This window comes from Eulemur rufifrons, chromosome 6 (assembly GCF_041146395.1).
Source record: "Eulemur rufifrons isolate Redbay chromosome 6, OSU_ERuf_1, whole genome shotgun sequence".
NCBI classification, from domain to species: Eukaryota; Metazoa; Chordata; class Mammalia; order Primates; family Lemuridae; genus Eulemur; species Eulemur rufifrons.
Window position 1 is genome coordinate 26,603,378 of NC_090988.1, and position 23,394 is coordinate 26,626,771.

The window sequence follows — 23,394 nt, forward strand, 5'->3', positions numbered from 1 at the left end:
GCGGCGCCCCAAGTTCCCGCCATGAGCAGCCGGCTCGGGGGGCTCCGCGGCCCCGGGGACTCCCGCCCCGCCGAGCGCGACCGCAGCGCCCCGCGGCCCCGACGCGCCTAACGCTGCTGCTTGCCGGTCCCGCCACCGCCGCCGCCGCCGCCGCTGCCGCCCGCGTCCCCGCAGCCTCCTCGGCCGCCGCAGCGCCTCCAGCAGCATGTCTCGAAGGAAGATTTCGTCCGAGTCCTTCAGCTCTCTGGGCTCCGACTACCTGGAGACCAGCCCGGAGGAGGAGGGGGAGTGCCCCCTGTCTAGGCTCTGCTGGAACGGCAGCCGGAGCCCGCCCGGGCCGCTGGAGCCCAGCGCGGCCGCCGTCGCCGCCGCCGCCGCCCCGGCCCCGGCTCTCTCTGCCGCCGCCGCCGCCGCCACGGCCGGGGCCAGGAGGGCGCAGCGCCGGAGGCGGGTCAACCTGGACTCGCTGGGCGAGAGCATCAGCCGCCTGACGGCGCCCTCGGTGAGCGGGGGGCGGAAGGGGGGCCCGCGCTTTGGGAGAGAGGACAAGGATCGGGAAAGTTGGCGCCGGGCGAGCCGGGGCGTGCGCGCCGAGCCCAACCGCTGGGGGGCGGCCGGGCCTCACCCCGCCTGGCCTAGGGTTCCGGCGCCCCCGGCAAGACCCGATCCACTTGGTTGGGACGGAAGTGGGGATCAGGGCACGGGAAAAGAGTAAGACTCCACTTTTCTGGGGTCCCAGGGTCTCCAAATTCGGGGCCCTGTCTGCCCACCTCTAGCCTTGGACCCTACTTCATCACTGTCCCCTGACGGCCCCAGTGCTCCTTCACACCCACCTGTTTTCTTTCCCCCAAACTTTCCCAGGCACTGTTCTGTAGTTCCATTTCCATGTCTTTCATCTGTGTTCTCCAGCATCCCAAAGGAGCCCCAACCCCTTCCAGGAAACCCTTCCTCTCCTTATTTCCCACACTCTCTTGGTCTTAGCGTGACCTTCTCTGACATCGTTGAATTCCACAGGCTATCTGCATTCTGTGTTGCATCCCTGTTCTCAAATCTTCAGACACTCTCTGCCAGATATTTTTCTGAGTTGCCTTCTGATGAAGAAACCTCTAATCTTTCTTGTGTTCTCCCCACCCAGTAGTTTTTTTCCTTTATTCACCAAGCGATTATTGGCTCAAGCTGCTTCTCTGGGTAAACCTGGTGTCTGGTTTTCTAAAGCTCTCTGGTACTTCTTGCACCCGTATCTTATCCTTCACTCTCCCTTTCCTGGCTTCCACAATACCCTCTCCCTCATTTTTCCGGGCCTTCCTTATATTAGGCCCTTCATAAATATTTGTTGAATGAATAAATGCTTTCCTAGGCTTCTCCCAACTTGGGCTCATCTCAGGATGTCTGTAACAGCAGTTCCAGGTGTACATACACCAAACTCGCCTGGCTCTAAGGCATCCTTTCTGGCCACTCCTGCCTCATCCCTGCCCAGGCATTTCAGCTACCTTTGATTTTTATCTTTTGCAGGAGTGGCAGAACTCTGATCTAGTCTCTCCCTGTCTGGGTGAGCTGTTTTGAAGGAATCCTCTCTATTGCAGACAATCTGAAAGAGATTCAGTGTCAAATCTCCATCTACCTTTTATCCTCACTTTGACCTTGGCTACAAGCGTTTTAACTCCTGGCGGCACTTTTACCTATCCACTCCTGGGACTTTTACTTCTTTAAAAAGTCTCCAGAATGAATTTGAACACTGATCTTGTTTGATTACTGTTGAGTCTCGCTTTTGAAAATACTATTGCAATTGTTGGTAGAGGGACCTGCTGGAGTGAGAGCCGGAGCGGCTGAGTACTGGTTCCAGGTGGGCCTGTGGATATCCTTGTGGCATTTACATTAATGGAGAATGATTTTTTTTTTTTTTTAATCATTGAAAGTACTCTTCAGTCATCTTCCTCTTCTTGTGTATTTTTCCTCTTTAATATACGTTTCTACCACTTTTCCCCACTGATAACCTGGGAAACAAACCTCAGAATGGGTTGGCTGCTGTTTGCTGTTCTTCCCTGCCAATATTTCCAAGGCAGCATCATATTAGCAACTATTTGATGTTGCAGATTGTTGAACATAATCCTTTATAAGAGGAGTCTACCTGTGCATCTGTAGATTTGTGTCAGTATCTAAAAGCAACATTTGTGCAATATAGTATTAATAATTCCTCAGTACAACAGATTCATATTTGATAAACTGATTTTACTAAAGCTAGTGAATAGTTTTGGGAGAATTGTTTTTCTGTAATCTGGGAGTTTTCTTTTTGCCTAAGAACCAGAATTTACAAATTTTAAAAAAGTAATTTTAAAAAAGTAAATTGGTAATGCCACTTTAACCTAAGACTATTTTCGACAACTTTCATGAGGAATAGATAAAATAAACTGAGAACATAGGCATTTACTCCCAGAATATGAGGGAGGAAATAGCCTCTGATGGTTACCTTTATAAGTCAAATTTGAATGACTCTGGCTTTTTGCTGGATGAAAGCATGTACGCAGGTAATGATTTTCAGAATAAGAAATTTGAAAATAGTTGTGATGCTCAAATATGTGCAACAGCTATATATACTTTCCATGCCATAATTGTTTTCTATTTTGAAAAGGTTCTGTCAGGTGGATGCTGAGAATATACAAGTGAATATAGTGTAAACATTTTCTATATCATATTACACGTATAGAAAAATTCTCAATGGCTAACCGTATCACCAATAGACTTAATGACACAAAGAAAACAGAGATTGTATTTCAAAGCAATGACTTATATAATATCTGCGTGGTCCCATTTTTCTTTTATTTGGCAAGTTGGGACACTGCCTCAAAAAGTTCCAGTAGATTCATTCTTTGATACTGTCAGGATTCTAAACTTCTCTGAAAAAAACACTTGGGAAGATGGATTATTCTCTATCCATTCTCTCATTAGAGCTGAACAACTTTTTTTTTTTTTTTTTTTTTTTTTTTTTTAAATCACTAAGAGTAACTATTACCAGGGCATGTTTAGATGGGAATTTCTGGTTGTTTTGATCATTGTGAGCTTGCTTGCATTTCATTGCAGTATACTTCAGGAGAGACTGTACTTGCTATGGAAGTTCCTGTTTTCTCAATGGTCTCATCATGAAATGTCTCAGCCACTTGGGATTTGTTTTTTATTCAGAATTGATTTGCAAGTAGGAAAATAAAAATGAATTTAATAAATACTATTTAATTGCCAAGTAATTAAACTAGTTATTTTACCCATGGAATAACTAAACTCAGGTTTTTGATACTTTAATAGTCATTTTTAGATGCACTGGTATAAGATAGAAAGATTATAATACTTTATACAATTTAAATAATAAAAGTAAATTGAATTGATGAAATTGAAAAATATCCAGAATTCAGGAGACCCGACTCTAATTTTGCTTTGGACAACTTGTATATCTCTGGACACATTACTTTAATTCTCTGGGATCCTTCTCATCTGTAAGGTGTTATGCTTAGAGTTCTTCTCTATTCTGAGATTCTACAAAGACATATATTCTTAGGCTTTGAATAAACTGTCATAATAGTATATAAAAGAAAACCAGGGCATACATTATGAGTTTTGAAACTTTTGAGGATAGTTTATTTTCTTAAGTAGGGACATCAAAATACTATTTAATTCACCCAATTATTCTAAAATATTTGAGGATCTGCAGTGTGGCAAATATTGTGCAGAGCACTGGCAAGACACATGCTGAACAAAACATACCTTGTCTTTGACCTCATGGAACTTCTTTAATTATAGTCTTTATTTTGAGGAAAGTGTATTGTAGGAAAACGTAAGAACTCCAATTGTCTTGGAGATGTCTAGAAGAAGTTTTATTTATCGTCCACTTTGGGTGGTTTTGTTCACTGTGAATCTCTGAGGTACAGCCATAAGAATGAAAATAACTGTAAAGACTTGACTGAAGATGTGTAAATCACATGGTGTGTTATTTATTGTGAAATAATTTAATACTAGGGAACACACATTGAGAAACACCTGGGGATTTTACATCAAGGTTGAATTTAGTAAGTCATTTATTTGGATTTTATTTTTGTAAATGAGGGTTAGTTGCCCTATCACTTTGACATCAGTTTTGGGATTGCTGATGTCAGCCTCTCAGTGAAGGTATTCTGTCTAACTCAAGGGCAAAGCGTCCCTAGGTTTCTTGTCAGGGGACATTCCAGGTGTCTCTGAAGACCTCAGAAGCATAGAGAGCAGAATGGCGGGAAGAAAAGTAACAGAACTGGGAAGAATGGCAAATAAGCGGAGGAAAGCTACTAGCCTAGGGAACTGTCCCGGAAACCGAGAGACAAAATGGAGAGGGAAGACTGGATTCAAGTGGCAAAAAGACAGAAATTGTTTCAGTATTTTGGGAAAGGAAATTATATTGATACATGCATAGGAAAGAATGAAAGGATGTAAAAAAATACATATTTAGCCTCTCCTAACAGTAAATAAAAATCAACTGCCTGACATGTTTAAAGCCTTAAAAAAAAAAACTTAAAAAAAAATCCTTAGAAAGTGTAACTAACATGTCCACAATGAAAAATATATAAAATATATTTATGAGTTATGATATTTGGAAAATTTGTATGTTTTAATTAAAGGTTTTTCAATTTGGGGCTCAATTTGGCTAACAAAGCTCTGAGAAATGTATTCCTTACAATTATAAAATTAGATAAAATGTATTCCAGTAGTGTAGTTTTCACATTAGTAGAAACTGTATCTAATGGCTGTCGATTGCCTTTCTCTGCCTCATCCCCAGTCGTTGAGAAACAACTTGGCAAAGTAGAAAGAACAAAGTTTTGGAGTCTGACAGACTTGGGTTTGAATAGTCTGCTCCTGAGCTCCTTACTAAGTGTGAGACCCTGGAAAAGCTACCTCCTACCTTCTCTGAGCCTTAATTTCTTCTTTTGTGAGCTAGGAATAACAATTACCTTGTAGATTTGTTGTGAAAGAGGAGCAATATTATTCATAAAACTCCTCAAATTCAATAAATAATATTTTCAGGGTGAGTTCCATTAATTTCAACCAAATTTGAAAACTTCTACATGATCTAAAATTTTTCTTTTTTTCTTAATAATTCACTTGCTAGTAACCTTATTGGAAGAGTTCATAGAATAGATGTCAAGTACTTTAAAAAAAGTGATAAGAAGCACTTTGTTTTGTTGGCATAGACTAGCCAAAACATTAAAACAATTAAAACTGGAGTCCCTTTTTGGCTCCCCGGCATGTACACAGACATTTGTAATCATTGCAGATTCAGACATTTCCGTCAAATTATTAAATGCTGTGTGGCAGTGTGAAAACCACTTCTATAAATTCTATAAAAATATGAAGACGTATATATTTGGTAGAATGTATTTCACAGCAAATTAATTTTAAATTAGGAAAAATGTAGGTGAAAGAGAAACTGCTGATTTCATTTGCCTAAGAATGTCAAGCATTCCTCATCCATTGCATTCAGACTAATCTGTACATGTGTTCAAAGGTCTAGGCTGTGAGATGCAGTAGTCACCAGCAAATGCCATTTACGTTTTGTGTAAGTGTGTAGTGCTCTATTCTTGTTTGGCTACCAATTCAATTATTAAGCTTTCATTTTAAAGATAAATTTTGACAATGGGAAATGATATCAGTGGCTATTAGTTTGTAAGTAGAGGTGATAAGTGATCATATATTCCTTTTTAGTGTACAATAATTTATCTACCTGAAGGACTCTGAGATGCATGGGAGGAGTACTTGAGTTCTGTTATATATTTTTCCCCTCAGTATCATCATCACTCTTTTTGTTCACCTTTATGTCTTATTGCCTCTATTATAGAGAGCTGAAAGTAAAGTAAAAATACTATACATATTTTATTAAATGTGATAGCAAAATAAATGTGTTATTGCTACACATTGTTCATCATGAGTTTTCAAGAAAATATAATTTTCTTTTTTGAGACTTGATAACACATGTAGGAAGAAAAACAATTTACGTGGCATATGCAGGGAGAATATTTGCAAGAGCTGTCTATTGAGGGTTTTTTTTTTTTTTTTTTTTTTTTTGCAGGCCCCTGTTTAATGCATGAGACAGTGATTTAGTTTAAAACTCAAAGTCTTTGTTTAAATTCTGACTCTATCCTCAATACTTGTATGTTTATCTGGTACCTAATGGATGTTCAATAAAATGCTTAATATAAGTGGATGGATGTTCTTGTTTAATTGTTCTGTTAATGTTTCTTTTGTGTTTGATATGTTTTGTGGTATATTTGGTTCCATCAAACAAAATATTTAAATTTTGCACCCAGCCTGGCAGAGACATACTCAAGTGTGCAACCCTCTTTAAAATTTGCTTACACTTTTTGTTTAAAACAAAACTTCAGAATAGAATGTTTTTTTTTTGTTTGTTTTTTTTTTTTTAGCAGATAGAACAATATCCTCCTTCTAGGACTCTTTGAGTAGCCCATTTATATTTTAAAAAGTTAGATAAATGTAATGAATCTCCTATAGTCTATGTTGCTTATATTTTCTGCACCATTCTCTGTCAAATGAGAGAAATGTTTGTCAGCAAGTGGGTTACTGTTGCCAAAAATGCACTGCTAGGAGATGGAAATGACATAATCTCGGTCTTCAAATATCGTTTCAGGACAAGATCAGAAGATCTAGAATTATGTGCTATAAGCTCAGAGCACCTCATAAAATTGCGGCCTAGAGTGATTTGGAAAGTAGGGGACCTGGAAATATCGCTGATGGCTGGAGAATTGTTGCGACTGTTGTGGGGAATTGAGAAAGAGTGAACATTCTTATGAATAGAATAGTGAGAAATCACTTCCTGAACAGATTTTATCTGAGGCTTATTAAATAGTTTTTCATTTAAGCTAGTGGCTATCAAACTTCAGTGAACATAAGATATAATTGAAGAAAATTGTTAGACTACAAATTCCTGGACCTCATCCTCAGAGGGTCTGGTTTAGTAGATCCAGTTAGGGACCCAGAATACATTTTGAACAAAATGCCAGGTGATTTCTAGGCACACTAAAATTGTGTCAAAAGGTAACTGAATTCCACACCGTGGGGACCATTGATCTAAGCTCACTGAGCTCTGCAGACTGATATTTGGAAAGAGTGATCCTGGAAATGGCTCCTTTGGGATGCATTTATCCCAGGCAGCTATTGCCTTAACAGGGACGGGATAAAGGTGGTGAGTTGGTGCTATTATCACCACATCTATGGCTATATCCTTTGTGGTCAAAATAATCTTATTGGTTGTGTGGTAGAAGGCATTTGAGGTTTTACCATTTGTAGCTTTAATTATGGTGGACTCTTTTCCTATTTTTCTTGAGGGTGTTTTGTTAACTGCCCTATGTTTATGTTCAGGAGGTCACATGGCATTGCTGTAAGTGTTTTGTGACCTCTTCCCTAAGAATAAAGAAACCAATATTCGAAAAGATTGGGGATTGTAGAGGAAAAGGGAGAAGAAGGGTTGTTGTGAGGGTCAATTTGACATTACCATCAGCTTTTGTGTTTTCTAGAGCGAGATTGACCCAGCAGTTCTCAAATGCTCCATCTACTGGTTCACTTTGGAGGAATGGTTTGTTTATATGCCAATGAAAAAATTAAAAAGGTGAAGGGAGAAAGAAACACATCTGAATACCAGATTTTTTTTTTCTAGAAAAGAAGCAATAGGAGGTTCAGATATCAGATGTATAGGGCCACCTTCAAACCCTATCAAAATATGACAAAAATAGTAATGGTTGCTGATCTCTACATTTAGTAGCCAATTAGTCCTTCTGTCATTCAGTGGCCAAGTTGGATAAGGTCTAGTTGAACTCTCCAAATAAATGGTGATCTTGGTGATCTAACATTTCTAGAATTTGCGTTTGCAGACAACTCTGTAATCAACCAGTCACGAGAGGAGGCTATCTGTGTGGAAGTCCTGATGTTATGTTCACTGTAAGTCCTTGAAGTCACTTGCCTCCTTTTCCACTGACCATACCGTATTTGTTATGTGTGAGTCTACTGTGGCCAGTGGCGACAATCAAAATGTTCTAAAACATGCTTATATTCTTTGTTCCTGAATGCCCATGCTTCTTCATGTATGAACCCTTCACCTGAATACTGGGAAAGGATGGTTTTTCTGACTATTTTTATGTATACACACACACACACACACACACACACACGTATCCTGTTTTCAGTCACTGCAATTTTTCTCTGTAGAATACTAAGTTATTGCCCACACCTCCATTATAGGACTTACTGTATTGTACTGTGACTTTGATTTATTCTACCTCCTTAAGACAAAAATCATATCTTATTCATCTCTGTATGCACATGCCTAGCAGAGGGTCTGAATTACAAAGGCACTTAGTAAATGTTTGTTAAAAGAATGAATATTTGATTGACTAAATCCTTGTGTAGCTTTTGGTGTATCCGGTAGTGCTCTGTGGGTTACAATGATTTTGTGCTGCCATATTTTAGTTGATTATTTAATCTAATAGTTCTTTTGTAGCTTTTATTCAGATATAAATGATGGTCAATATAGTCCTAACATTAGTTTTTAGAATGCTTTAAGATTTTCAAAATACTGCCATACCTGGTGTTTTATTGGAACTTTGTAATAATCTGTAGATTTTATATAAATGGCCTCTAACTTTGGTTAGTAGGATTATCTTAAAATTTCTGCAGACACAACAACTATTTGGGGGAGCATATGTGCTGCTACTTACAGGGTTTGTATATCATCTCTTAAAGAGATGTGTAACTCTATAAGATACAGCGTTGATATCTCTATCATGCTATTTTGTTCATTATCATTTCAGTATGTAAGAAACCCTGAATTACCAAATATCTCATAAAACAAAACTGGGCACACCAGCACATCCAAAGGTCTATCCTACGGTTATCATTAGTGGACATAATAATGGCACTGGAGGGATAGAGTCCTTGGGAGAAGAGGTAAAGGTAGAAATTGCTAATTTACAGAATGAGGAGGAAAACTGACCAGGAATAGGTAGATGTATCATTGGGTATTTTTTAAGGGTCCAATGGGGCTGGAGATAATGAATTTGTAGAACAAACTGAGGGGATGAGTGTGATGTGCAAGGTATAAAGCAGTGAAGGTATTAAATTTATATTAAAAGTCCTGTACGTCAGATTGAGCTTGAGGTGTTTAGGGGCAATCTGGTAGAGTGGAGGGTTATATTTTGGGAGATATGAAAGTGAATGTCAAATGGGGCAGACTGTACTAATTCAAAGGCATTTCTAGTCTTCCTATTTGGACACAGATATGATATTAAGATTCTCTAGTAAATATCTAGGTCTTATTCTATTCAATTCACTCTGTTAGAATAATTGATTATTTTTTCCCCCACTTCTAAACCAGAATCAGGTAACCTGGTAAGTAGTCATCTCTAACTAGTTAATGATAATGATAATTAATGATAAGGTCATTAACTCATTTCTAACTGACTGCTTGACTAGTACAAAATTAGAACTAATCCTTGAAAAATATAAAGCTGTTCAGCTACATTGTTCAGTGCATTATTTATGGTCCCTATTTGCTACATTGTAAGGTTTCCTTGGCTCAGACTTGATACATCACTTCCTGAGTATAAGGGAACCTGTGGGATTTAGAGTAACGGATGGCTACCAAAACATTTCATATTGGATTGGAGAGTGCAGTGGATATTTTCTTACCTAAAAAGGTAGAAATCAGTTCTGGTTTATCAAACATTTTGACTAAGTGAGCTCTAACATATGCAGTATCAATTTACAAGTGAGCAGCTGAAATGCAATAAAATACACTTGAGTTAAAGGATCTTAAATTTGTTAATAAGTCTTTGATAATCCCAGACTTTCTCTTGTGTGTTTCAATGCCTCAGTGTTGTCCTTATGAGTGTTAATTATACTCTGCTATTGATGTGTTAACATCCTGGTAAGGGGAGTGTTTTGGATGACCTGATGCTTGATGACAGAGAACTTCCTCTACGTAGAAGCACTGAGGAGCTAAATGGTCCTTGTGGTCTGACAGAGTTAATGTGCCTTCTCAGTTTCTCATGTTCCACCAGCGAGTCTCTCAGGCAAGGGAGAAATATTGTGAGTGGATTTTAACAAAAAGTTTTCCTAACTTTTGGAGTTCTGTATATAATTTGGTAAATGTGCTTGTCTTATTTTTTTCTTGAAAAATGCCTATAAGCCTGTTTGTCTCTGTGTGTACCCAGCATGGGCAGGGACTGATAACTACAACTCAATAAATGCTGCATTCTGATTTTTGTTCTAATTTGACTTTGGGGAAATAACTTTGCTGTCTCCACTTTCCATCTTTGAAATCATATTTCTCTCACTAATCTCTTACTCGAGAGCAAATATGTAATAAAATGAGAACAGTGAATTGAAAACCTTATGTTTACTATTACTAATGACTTTGTTGCACTGCTTCACTGCTTTCTTGTGGACCAAAGTATTCGTTGAGATTCCTTAACTCTGTATTCTGAGAAAAGAACAGATTTGCAGTCAGCCACACTCCTGTTGTTATCTTGTGCATCTTTGGATAAATTAGCCTCTCCGAGGCTCTATTTCTTCACTATAAAATGAGGGTAATACTTAGTATATAAGATTATGAGGATTAAAAGTATAAAAATGCCTAGCACAGTATTTGAAATACCGTAAATGATCAATAAATATTGGTGCCTTTCTACAACCCCTTCCTACCAGTTATCTTGCTGATTTGCATATTGGTAATCACATTTCCTAATACCTTCAGTTACCTCCAGCCACACTCTTTGGCAAAACTTCTAGATATTGCCTTAGTTCTTGTTTAGCACTCTCATGCTTTCTATGGGGAAATATTTTCAACATTTTTGGGCATATGACATTTCAGGGTCATTCTGTTGCTCTTATATACTTACAAATGATGTCCCCTTCCAGAAATCTTAAAAACAAATGTGATCTTACTGGTTTCCTGTTTATTCACTCATTCACTTACCTCTCACATTCATTCATTCAGACAGCATTTATCTAGCAAATGAACCCTTACTGATTCATTCGGTTTGTACTCAATATGCTCTAAACAGATGCCTAAAGTGGGGCACTCAGACAGAAATTTGATATTGTTGTTTTGAATTAAAAAATGTAAAGTCACATTTGAAAAATTACTAAATGATGTCCACAACAGCTATTTTTGCCCCTCTATCTCTCTCTTCCCCTCATTCAGTCCTGACCATTCCTCATTTGGCATGAAGTAGAGGACATATGGTCTGTATGTATTATAACCTATAATGATGATGACAGTAATAATAGTGATGTTGATTTTATTGAGTTCTTACCATGTACCAGGCAGTGCTAAGTGCTCTATGGATTTTATCCATTAAATGCAGTACTAATACAGGGGTGATGCCTTACCATGTTCTACAAGATATCAGGAGTCTATGCCCTTGACTTCATCTCGTGATACTCTAATCTGCACTCAAGGTTCTGTGATACACTCCTTGATTATGCCAAGTAAGCATCAACTTGCCTCATGACTTTTGTCCATTCTCCATGTCAGAAATGCCCCGCAACTCACACCCCTTGCTCAGGTCTCCCCAAGATTGGTCTTTTCTTGGTTTTCAGATTTCAGCTCAGTGTCACCTCATCAGATAGTAGCCTTCTCCTACTAATCATTTTCTCTTGCACCACTTATTATTTGCTGTTTTCATCATAGCAATCACCATCAGAAGTTATCTTTTTATTTACTGGTTTGCTGATTTATTGCCTGTCTTACTTCATTGTAATTTAAGCTCCACAAGTCGAGAGATCTTGTTTGGGTTGATCACTGTGGTCTTTTGTGGCACCTAGAATAATCCTGGCTAGAAGTAGTTTCTCAATACATCTTTATTGATGTATTGTGCCATTTTAAAGGAAGGCTTAGGACTTGGAAAAAAAAAGAGAATAGTTTAAAATAACTTAGGAGGTAGGAGAAGGAGAATTAACATGTATTAGGCCACTAATATGGAGCCAACATTTATTCAGAGTTATCATAATATATATCACTGAATTTTCAAAATAATCTTATAAGAAAATTTAGATTCAGAGTAGTTGGGTAACTTGCCTATGATCTCAGTTGCCCAAGGTCGTGCCCCATCCCTTGACTAATCAGTGTGGGGCACCTCTGAAGTCAAATCTCCATGTGGGGTTGGCTGAGGCTTCCATTGACACTGCATCACAGCCCAACTTCTTCTGCTCCGTGCTGCTTCCTTTTTTACCTTTTCGTGGGTGTTGATCCCAATAGCACTCCCTAATAAATTTGCTGCATGCAGAGTCGCTTCCCAGGGAAGATAACCTGTGGTAGTGAGTTTGAGAATGGTGTTGGCATTAATACAAGTGCAAAATTCAGCAATGGTAGGGTGGCATTTGGAAGAAATACAATGATAGCCTCGGATTTGGATTTTTTGAATTTAGGTGAAAATGATTTTTTGAAACTAACATATTTTATTTTAAGTAACAGAAGTAGAGTTAAGTATTTTTAAAATGTTTTAACATATACCGACAAAAAGTTATCAGTGAACTGCTGTGAGGGCCTCATATAGTCTCTGTGCAGCCAGTTCCACAAATTTCTCGGCGAGATTCATCATCTTCACTTCCTTCTTCACATTCCACAATCCGTGTCTCCAGGTTAAGGTTAGCAGTTTTCCCATCCACTGTGACACTAAGAATAGAGCCGTATTTCACAGTCTTCTCCAAATATGTCCTGGAGCATGATCTCCAATCTCTTGCTATAAACGTGCATTTCTAATCTTTTAGAAATCTGTGAGCTCTTTAAGGGCTTGTATTACTGAATCAAGCCCTGTTAGCACACAGTACCTGTTAGCCGATTTAATAAGTACAGAGTTGAAGACTTGAGATTGGAGCTTGGCTAAGGGCTCATGGCTGTAGATAGTGACTTTGGAGGTGATAGCTAATATCTTGAAAATTGACAAACACTCTGATTGAGAGAGAAATAGAACAGCAGAGAATTAGGGAGCAATATACAAAAAGAACCAGAAGAATGAGGTGCTAGGATTCTTTTTTGTGTTTGTGGGATGGGAGGAGACTGGGGAGCAGCTGGGAGCAAGGACTCAGGGCTTGATATTTGCAAAATAATGAAGAGAATTGAATAGAACAAGGTTGCTAGTGGCCTTAGAAAAGTGGTGTCAATCCTGCATCTGAGATAGAAACCTATTTATCAAGGTTTAAAGAGGGAATATATGATGGGTGAACAAAGGCTATCCTGGGCATACATCTCTGATCCAAGACATTTGACAATAAAAATAGAGAGAGAGAGAGTGAGTGTTAACAGTGCCCATGAGGCCAAATCAGTTTATTAAAGAGACGGAGATTCATGTTTGAAGTGAATAGAGAAGTAAAAAAAGCTGGAGATAGATGAGACAGATAGGACTTGGGAAAGAATAGGGTTGCTCTAAAGGCATTCTCTGATTCCTTTTCTAAGAATGAGGACACTTCTTTCTTTATACCAAAGGGAATGCAATATGGCATAGTAGGAGTGTAGGTAGTGCAAAGGCTACTGTCAGATTTTGGTTTTATTCACATCTAATTTTTATTAGATTCTTTTCTAGATTTTATCATTATAACTCAGTCATTGGCTAATTTTGTATATCTATCAAATTTAAATTGCCATGCTCTTGCAGTTCTCTAGGTAAACGTTAACAGTGGTAGTGGCACTGACCATGGGGTGTCAAATCAGGTCTGAAATGTCACTCATTCATCCTTCAATAGTTTTATACTGAAATCATGAAGTGTCCATTTTTGATTTGTATAATCCACTGCTTAAATAACTTTGGCATTATCTTATCAATAGTTGTAGACTTCAGATTTTCTCTTATTCTTCTAAAGATAACAGTTTATAAATTGAACACCATGTGTCGTGAACGGTTTTTTGATTTGTGTTTATATTAGCTTGTTCTCTGTTATTTATAAAAGTTATGTAAGTTTCTATATGTGTGAGTTACACACACACACACACACACACACTCACTCACGTACACCCCTGATCTTATCCTCTCTGTGTCTGATATGACTTTGTTCAGTGTTAGAACTCTTTTTGACACTTTTTTGATACTGGAGGAAAGGTCTCTATTGGAAGGAATTCTCAAAGTATTAGGAGCCAAATGAATAGGACTCTATTTTGTTGTTATATTGAATATATTATATTTTATGCCGTTTAAAGGTGGTGTGGAAGGTAAAATAAGGCCAAACAGGACATACAGAATCAAATGTAGCCTCTTGGCCTCTCCCTTTCCTTTTCTGAGTGAATTTTGCTCAATGTCATCAAGTAAGGATTTTTCTCTGTTTTATATATATTGCCAAATTTCATGTCTGCCATGTGCCTGGCACATTGTAATTGGTAAATCAATATGTGTTAAATGAATAAATTTAGAGTGAATATAAAGATATTTATTCTAAGTATACCACACAAATGTTGTAAGAAACAAGTAAGGTAATAAATACAAATGCACTTTAGAAAAATAAAATCAACAACAACAAAAACAAAGTAGAAAAACAGAGACTAGAAAAATGTAAATAATTATGACCTATTATTTTTATTCTTTGTCATATATTTGTTATATGGCTACTATGCTTGCTTAATTTTACTATATCATGAGCCAGAAAACAAGATCTATGGAGCAAAAAATGGCTCTAGTAATCTGCTAAATTAAAAAAAAAATTGTTGTATTTTCCTTGAATACCCATGATCTACTACACTGTTCAACTTATATTATATACTAAGAGGAAAGAATAAGTTCTTCCCATATGACCTAACTACATTTTTAAGAAATTCTATATTATTTCATGAAGTAGATATTTGTAATTGGCCCTTTCTGTACCAGGAATTTGAGATGTCTCAGTTATTCCCCACCCTCCTCACCCATTTTTTCTTGTGATTCTGTTGCAAGCATTTTGGGAATGAAATTTATGAAAGATTTTATCGTTCTTCCAACCTTTTTCTTGTCATCTTAATTTAGTAGGTCTCTGTATACCTTAACAAAAGAAAGTAAAGTATCTTATTCAAATAAATGCCTATTGACCAAATTCTCTCAGTGCCTGGTCACTCAGAGTTTGTTAGCCTTCTTCCAATTTCATTTTTCCCTGTGTGATTGGTTTAATTTGTGCATGACTGATGTCTTAATTTTTAAATGTTGTCTTACCTGTTAATTGTTTTTTAACTTAAGGAATTTGTTTACTTTCCAGAAAAGAATGGATGCAGAGATTCTTACAAATTGTGTTATCGTAGTATTTACACATGTAAACCCAGATTTATTTTAATAGCATATTTGAAATATCTATCATATCTATGGTATTTATGTATCCATGTATTTATCTACCTATGTACTATTGATCATATGTGGCAGAAGAGAGTGACTCTGTCATTGGATTCTGAATTAAATAATACCATTTAAATAGAAATCTGGAGTAGGCATAATTACCCTTATTGTGTCTTTTTAAAAAATTTGCCACAACTAATGAAAATGCCTTTTACTTCCTTAACAAAAGAATCTGCCTCCAAAGGCATTTATTGTAGGGGATGATAATGATGAGATGATTGTGTTATAATGGAACAGAGACTGAGGGAAAAAGTGAATCCTAGCTAGACACTATAGTAATTCCATTTGAAGCTTCAGACAGATATGAGGGAGTTTCTAGTGTGGAAGCTGGAGAAGAGCCATTTATTGTTTCCACCTGATAACAAAGATCAATAAACGCTTTGTGGACCTGACAGTGTTTGCAAGCTATAAAGTCTCTCTTTTTTCTCCTCTGTTAACTTATTGCCATTACAAACACATTTCAAAGAAAACCGGTCTTTCCTTTTGTTCTGAATTAAATTCTTTCCTTTTGTTCTGAATTAAATTCTTTCTCCGAAAGTGTACTTGTAACTCAACAAACCTAACTTTCCTGCCGAAGGAGAGCAGATGGCCTTCGTCTGCACTTATTGCAGGTGGCCGTGTGAATTGTGGTAGATGAGGCTACTGCCTGCTAGGATTCTCTAAGCACTTGGGCAGTTTCTCTTCTTGTTCAGCTGCATTTTTGGATGAGGGTGGGGGAAAACAGGGAATCAAATATTAAATTAAGTTGTAAATGTACTTTTCCACTAGCTTTCTTGACTAGAAAAATCCAGATGATCTAGGTCTCAAACACCTACTTAACAGAGATATCCAGTTATTTTGATAATATTGATGGAAGATATCACCTTAATCAATGGCATTAATGGTGATTGTAATGGTAGAAATGAACAATTCCATTGGGTATGTAATTGGAAAAAGCATTTTACTACAAATTTCCCCAAGAGACATAATTTTTCAAAGAATACATACTAGTAAGTCACTTTCAAATACACGTCAACAAAAATATTACCATTGTGTAACTATAAAATAGGGATCTAGCAATAAGGATCTAAAAATAAAATCAGACAGACAAATCTTGGCCATTAGGTTAGGTATTCAGCTACTTTCTGTGACTTACAAATCAAATCAAGATATGCCTGCCTGAAAACATCTTAAAAACCTAAAATAACAGAGTTTATTACTGTTTGCTCTTCCAGAGTGACTAATAGAAATGAAAACAAAGGCATATCAAAGTCAAGTCTATTAAAGTTTTTCCCTTGGTATTTTATACTAGTTTAACCTCTGATACATTACAGATTAAGGTTGAGAAAAAATTGTAAAGTAGGAACATTTGTTTTGGTAATCCTTCTTCACTTTATCTTTCTCTCTTTTGATTCCTGTATCAAAACCTTATGCCACAAAACTATGTGTCTCTCCTATCAGATAAATTGTATTGTATACATTTTAAATACCTTATCATGTTAAATTATTAATTGAAAAACAGCTTTCTTGATTTTAAACACCTATGTAGGGGTGGAAACATTCAGGGACATTCGGGAGGGGTGGGATGGAGAAGCTCTCCTGGTGCTCCTAAAATCAAATCTGGAGTCTGGCCCCACAAGGCTTTGCCGTGTAGTGATGACTATGTAGTAATGATGCTTCTGGGAGCTTCTCCGTTAGCCATCTGGAGATCTCTGTAGCTACAGTAAATTATTTGATGTTGTTGGTCTGTAGGAATAACATAGTTACATTGGGAAGTAAAAAACAAAATAATGATGTTGAGGCATTATACTTTTAAATTTTGGATCACAAACTATTTTCTGTTATTTTAAAGAACTATTACTGCTACTTTAGAGTTCATTTTAAATAAGGCTAATGGGACCAAATGGATCCGATGTTGCCCTTATGTCTTGTCATGCATAGTAGAGATTCCAGAGCTTTTGCTACTTATATGAATAATTTATGGATTAATATGTGTTGTGCTAATTATGAGTGCCCTTGTACTGGGTTTGCTTTGGAAATTCCAGTTAATAGCCCTTATGCTTGCAAGGAAATTAAAATGTTTTTAGAAGCTGGAAAATAGAGAATAATATCCAATCAGTACCTTGTTTCTAAGTACCATATCATTAAAATTCCCCATTTTTTTTTAGTATGAATGTATGTACATGCTTATTTACATATCTTGTGCAGGTCAATTTTTGACTCTTTGTAAAGCAGAATGGTAGAGTGAGATATTTAAAACTGATGTAGTATCCTGAAAGAATTTGAAAAAAAAAAATATGTCATGCCAGCAACATCCCTTCATCTGTAGGCAACTGTTCCCAATGTCCCTCTCTTATATCCTTTCACCGTCTCATTTTCCTAGTTACTAATTTACCAGTAGGTAATGAGACAAACAAATGGCCAGAAATACTACATAATTAAAAATTTGGTTCTCATGTGAGCAAGTTTGATGTCTTTTGCTGGAAGTCTTCTGAGCAATTCATGCTATGATGGCCATTTTGTGGTAAACAGTTTATTTTGATTGGTTTTTAGTGTAAGCACATTTGAAGAGAATTTTGAAATGCCAGGGCTTTCACCAACCATACTGTTTCACAACACCTAAAAACACAAGGCATTAGTGACATTACTGTTTTTGTTCTTTTTAATTTCCCCCACTTCAGGACTATAAGGGAATGATGTGCTGAATTGATACTCACCATACAGAAAAGCCATTAGCAATAAGTAACATCTGTTTAGAGTTTGCAAAGTATATTTTTAACACACATTATCCCACTCTGATTCATTCAGAAAATGTACAAGGTAGGCAGGGCAAGGATTATCATTAGGCCCAACTCAAGGGTGAGGAAGCTGAAGCTAAGAAAGGAATAGTAACTTGCCCAAAGTAAGGAAGGTGGCAACCACCTACATTTTAGTGCCTGGTTGTCCTATTTCATATCCTAAGCTCTTTCCACCATGACACCATGTCTCCCAACATGGGCATGAATAGTTCCACCCTCAATATGCAATATACAATATTGGTCAGTGTAGGCTCCCTATCTTGCCTCTTACGTGTCTCCTATTTTATGACTTGCCAAGGAGTGGCTGGTAGCAATTTCCTGTTGGTTTTCTTGAACCTTACTCCTTTTACTAGTTGTTTAGTTCCGGACTGTGTGATGAGTCCACACAACATAGACCTGAATTAGAAATGGTAAAGGGCTCTTTCTTCATCAGGGTTCTGCCTCCAGGCTGACCTAGTTTGCGTGTCCACTGTCATGTTTGTGTGCGCCACGCTTCTGTGGCCGAGGGAGCTACGAGTAGATCGACAAAAGCCATCATCACTGCCAGCAGCTTAGCTTAGTCTGCAGAGTGCGAGAAGAGCAATGACATGCCCTTAAATTTGATTTCTGAATATAAAGGAAGTCATGATTATCATAACTATTAAGTTACATGATTAAGGGTATATATTTCTCTGCATACATTGTATTAATATATAATTGTGCATACCCATACATCTGCATATCTTGCATAATTAAATTCTTAGGAGGAATGAGGAAGCAATGTAGTAGTTATATGTGCTCAGATAGTTTTGAGTTAAACTAACAAAAAGTATGACTTTTTATGTCATACAGTATTAGTGTTCCGCATGCATGCTTTTTTATCCCCTCCAGAAAAAGTGTGATTGTTCTGTATCTCTAACTTAGGAATCTAGTGCATCATAGCCACTGATGATGTGACAGTCATCATCTGCCAAAAGTCTGCCTAGTAAGCACGTCTTTTATCCATCTGGATCATCAGATTATAGTCAACACTAGATCCGATTATATTCTGACTCTTACTGAGTTCTCCTTCCAAGAGAGGTGGAAGCTGTGGAGCTGGGCAGGACCCACCCTGGGTATTATCTTGAAGATTTCTGCATGTTTCAGCATCTGAGACTTTTAAACTCCAAGGACTTGCTCTTGTCAGTGTCCTGAAATAATCAGACTCAGCCACTGACTGGTTAAAATGCTCATGACTGACGCTTTGGTAGGAATCTGAATGACAATCAACTTATTTACAATGAGTAATAACTGTGAAATCAGTCTCATTACTCAAAGTGTTAATGGTCAGCACATTTCTTACCTGTTCAGGCTACATGAGAAGGCTACAAGTCATAATCAGAAATTTGCTTAATCTGTTTAGAGTCAAAGCAAAATGAATGTCATGCCAGATTATTTAATCCAGTTAGGAGCTTTCCAGTTGTAGGTTGTAGGGGAAGCCTGGCCACTGAGACCGAATGCTCCAAGTCCATTCTTAAGACTCCCTTTTTAGTTAAGATGGTTGAAGAATTTTCCTTACTTTAGAAGTAATCTTTCCCAATGTGACAGAGGCTCTGTGTGCCCCTTAATGGTATTAAATGCAATGCTTCATGTCCCCCTTCCCTTTTTTTTCTTACGGGTTTCTAACTTCATCAGTTCTCCCATGTCCTCCCTGTGTGGGTCACCTTGAGATATTTTGCTTCTGTTGTTCAATGGCCTACTTTGCCTGGAGCTAAACCCTGGCAAATGGTTGGAGATAATTCTCTGTCATCCATGTACAATTTATTGTTTAAGTTAGTGCATTTAGGGTTGACAACATATTTCTTTGTTTTATGTGTTAATTTTATCATTTAACTATCAGACAGAAATATTACTTCCTTTATTCCCAGGCTCTTGTTTAGGAACACCTCACTGTATCTTACAAAGGCTAGAAACAATAGAGAATTCTTTGGAAATGCTCTATTGGAGGCTACAAAGATGTTTTAAAAGGCTAGAAATTATTTCCTTACACAAGACCCATTGCTATCCAGTAGGGTAGCCATGAGTTGAAAAGGCACTAATTAGCTTTGCAGCATTTACTAATTGGCATCTTTGGGCTGTGAGGCATGCCTGGCAACAGTCCTAGATGTTAGACATGGTCAGTTTAGTTCAATTTAACAATTTTTTGACTACATCATCATCAAGAGATTTATGCATAGAATCACATCATTACATAACGTTTATTATATAATATTGTATAGGTTTATTTCATTTTGACCTTTCAACAACCCTGAGAAATAGTTATTCAAGAAATTTCCCCATTGAAAAAAAAATTGAGGTTCCAAAAAACAAATGCTGTATCCAAAATCACACAGTCTAGCCAGGAGTTAATCCCTTTCAACTGTAATCTTCTCTGCTATTGGTAAAGATAGAACAATGTATTTTAGTTGAGAGGAGCAGGTTAAAAGGTTGGAGTTTTTGGAGGCAGTCAGACCTAGATTACATTCTCAGACACTGACCTCCTATGTGACTTTGGGCAGGTTTTTTTTTTTTTTTTTAACTTCTCTGGATTTGTTTTTCACATTTATAAAATTGCGGTAATACTTGTAACTCTCTTATAGGATTATTATGAGGATTAAATGACTTGATCCATATAGCATGTTGGGCCCCATGTTTGACAATCAGCACATTGCTGGTTGCTATTACAGTGTTCCACCCAGAAAGCCTGCCCTATTTACACTTTGTAGACAGAGTCAGCCCTGTACCATCTGTGAGGCTCTGTTTGGGTTAGGGCTTCAAGACTGGATCCATGTCCCCCCAAAGGCTTTTGATACAGCATTACCCATTTTCCTGAGAAAATGTCTAGAAGCAGTGCCTTCTTGTCTCATAGTATTTTCATTCAGACTGAGCCATACTGGCCAAGACGGTGACTAGTGAAGCATGTATCTCCTAAAACTCTCCCTAGTAAGTTAATGATCATACCAGAACTATTTAAATAACAATCACACGATTTACAGATTTGGGAAAATGAATTGACAACATCATTTTCATATCCATTAAAGACAAAAAAAAAAGGAAATGAGGAATTTCAGTTAGATACATGGAAGCATGTTCTGATGGTCTTGAAGATGAATTAAGTTACTTATGGAGGCAGCAGCCTGTGAGAGAAAGAAGGTAGGAGACCCAATTCCTTGTCTTGGTGCTCTTCTGCAGCTGTGTAGCTGAGGCAAAACACTTCAACCTCTCTGATTCTCAGTTTTCTCCTGTTTAAAATGTGGCTAATTAAATCTGAAACTCATGATGTTGTTGTGAATATCTAGTGGAATGAAAGAAAAAGTGATTTGTAAACTGTGAAGTGTTATGCAAACTGAGCATGGTGGTATTATTTTCTGGAGTCCTTTGAAAACGTCAGAAATTCTTGGATGACTTGCCTGACCATAGGAGAAGGACCATATAAGAACCCCTTGGATCTATTTCTTTTCAAGGAGTATATGTTTTCAGCTTAAATTAGTATTGATAGAATTAGGTCTTGTATCAAACTGAAATTCAACGGCTGTTTTGGAAAGGCATTACAGTGAAGTAAGAAAGGGGAAAATACTTGGAAAGCAAACAAATACTTTGTATAGGAAGACTTAATTATCATATTGATTATATGTTACGTATATTCAGTTATAACCAATAATTATAATGATGATAACCACTGTGCTTTGCTAATTAGAACATACTCTTAATAAGGTAAAGGTCATCAGTTTGAATGTCCTTATGGCTCAATTAGCATAATGTCAGCCTTCACCCTGAGTTCTCACGAGGTCACTCAAATGTATACTGTGCTCACAAGGAGAGTAACATAGATAGTGGATGAAATTGTGCAGATGTTCAACCAGTTTTTTTATATTAAAAAACTCTATATTTGTCAATGGAAAAGAAGCCAAATTCTGTAAAATAGATGTTTATTCTGAGCCAAATTCGAGGACCATAGCCAGTAGCTACACCCAAGAAGCCTTGAGCAAGTGGACTCACTGTGGTTGGGTTACAGTTTGGATTTATGCATTTCAGGGAGACAGAAATTACATGTAAAGTTGTCAATCAATAAAGCATACATGGGTTTGGCCCCAAAATTTGGGACATCTCAAAGCAGGGCTTGTAGGTTACAAGTGGGTTAAAGACTCTTTGATTTTTAATTGGTTAAAGAAATGAAGCTTTTTCTAAAGGCTTGGAATGCTTTATGTTAAGATAAGGAAGTCTGTTAATTAGAGACAAGCTACCGGTGGAATACCCAGACTCAAGTGATTTGTTATGTAAATTGGACCTGCAGGTTTGTGTTGCATAGCCTTAGGCCTGTTAATGAGTTACAAATGATATCTACAAGAAGGGGGGCCGTGATGAGGTATGTCTGACCTCCCTTCTCATGGCCAGTAACTCAGTTTTAGGGCATCCCCTTGGCCAAGAGGGGGTCCATTCAGTCAGCTGGGGGCGGGGAGCTTAAGATTTTATTGTAGTTCACATATTATAGTGCATCTCTAGCTTTTTATTTTTTTCTTTTAGCACACTTAGCACTTTTGAATTTTGTTTAGCAAATTACCAGTTTTGTTTAACACATTAGTGGTGTAGATCACTTGAAATGGTATTCCAACTTTCCTGAGAGGTTGTTACCCTTCTAAAATGTGAAGTTATGACTACCCAGAAAGGTGGTTTAATCACTAGTATGTTCTGACTCTGTATTTGCAAGGCCTCAACTTTGCCATGCTGCACTTGAACATGACCCTGAGAACTATGAACTTCTAACATGTATTTTTCAGATGGGAAAATGGAGGCGTTTTTTTTCCCCAAGGTTTCTTACTCCCAGGTGAAGAGATTTGGGCTAATTTTATAAAAAGGTCAGTAGCACAGCTGGGCTTGAAATATAGCGGTCCTGACTCAAAGTTCTATATTTACTTTTTAGTCTGTTTTTTTTTTTTTTTTAATATGTAGTAAGTTTAGTCAGAGGCTGGGAAAATGAATATTATGTCTGGATATTTAGCAAGATTGATGATTACCATAATTACCTCCCTTTCAGAAGTAGGCTGGTTATTTGAAGTGACTTATTATTTTGATTAGTTTTATTAATAAAGTCAGTTATATAATTTGATCCATTGGTGTCTACAGGCCTGGCTATAAAGATGGGGTATCTAACATTCTAATTCTGATTACTTTAAATTATGGAATCTGGCATATGGTGTACTAATAAACAAAATGCTCTCACGTTGTGGAGGAAGTGGTGATCTCCA

At 37.4% G+C, this 23,394-nt stretch overlaps 1 protein-coding gene across 1 annotated transcript in view; it reads left to right on the plus strand.

The window, feature by feature from the left end:
• Nucleotides 1-205: 205 nt before the first annotated feature.
• GUCY1A2 (guanylate cyclase 1 soluble subunit alpha 2) overlaps nucleotides 206-23,394 on the plus strand; it is a 298,353-nt gene continuing 275,164 nt past the window's right edge. The window contains exon 1 of the mRNA XM_069468984.1: nucleotides 206-502. Coding sequence (XP_069325085.1) covers nucleotides 206-502 — 297 coding nt within the window. The remainder of the gene's footprint in view (nucleotides 503-23,394) is intronic.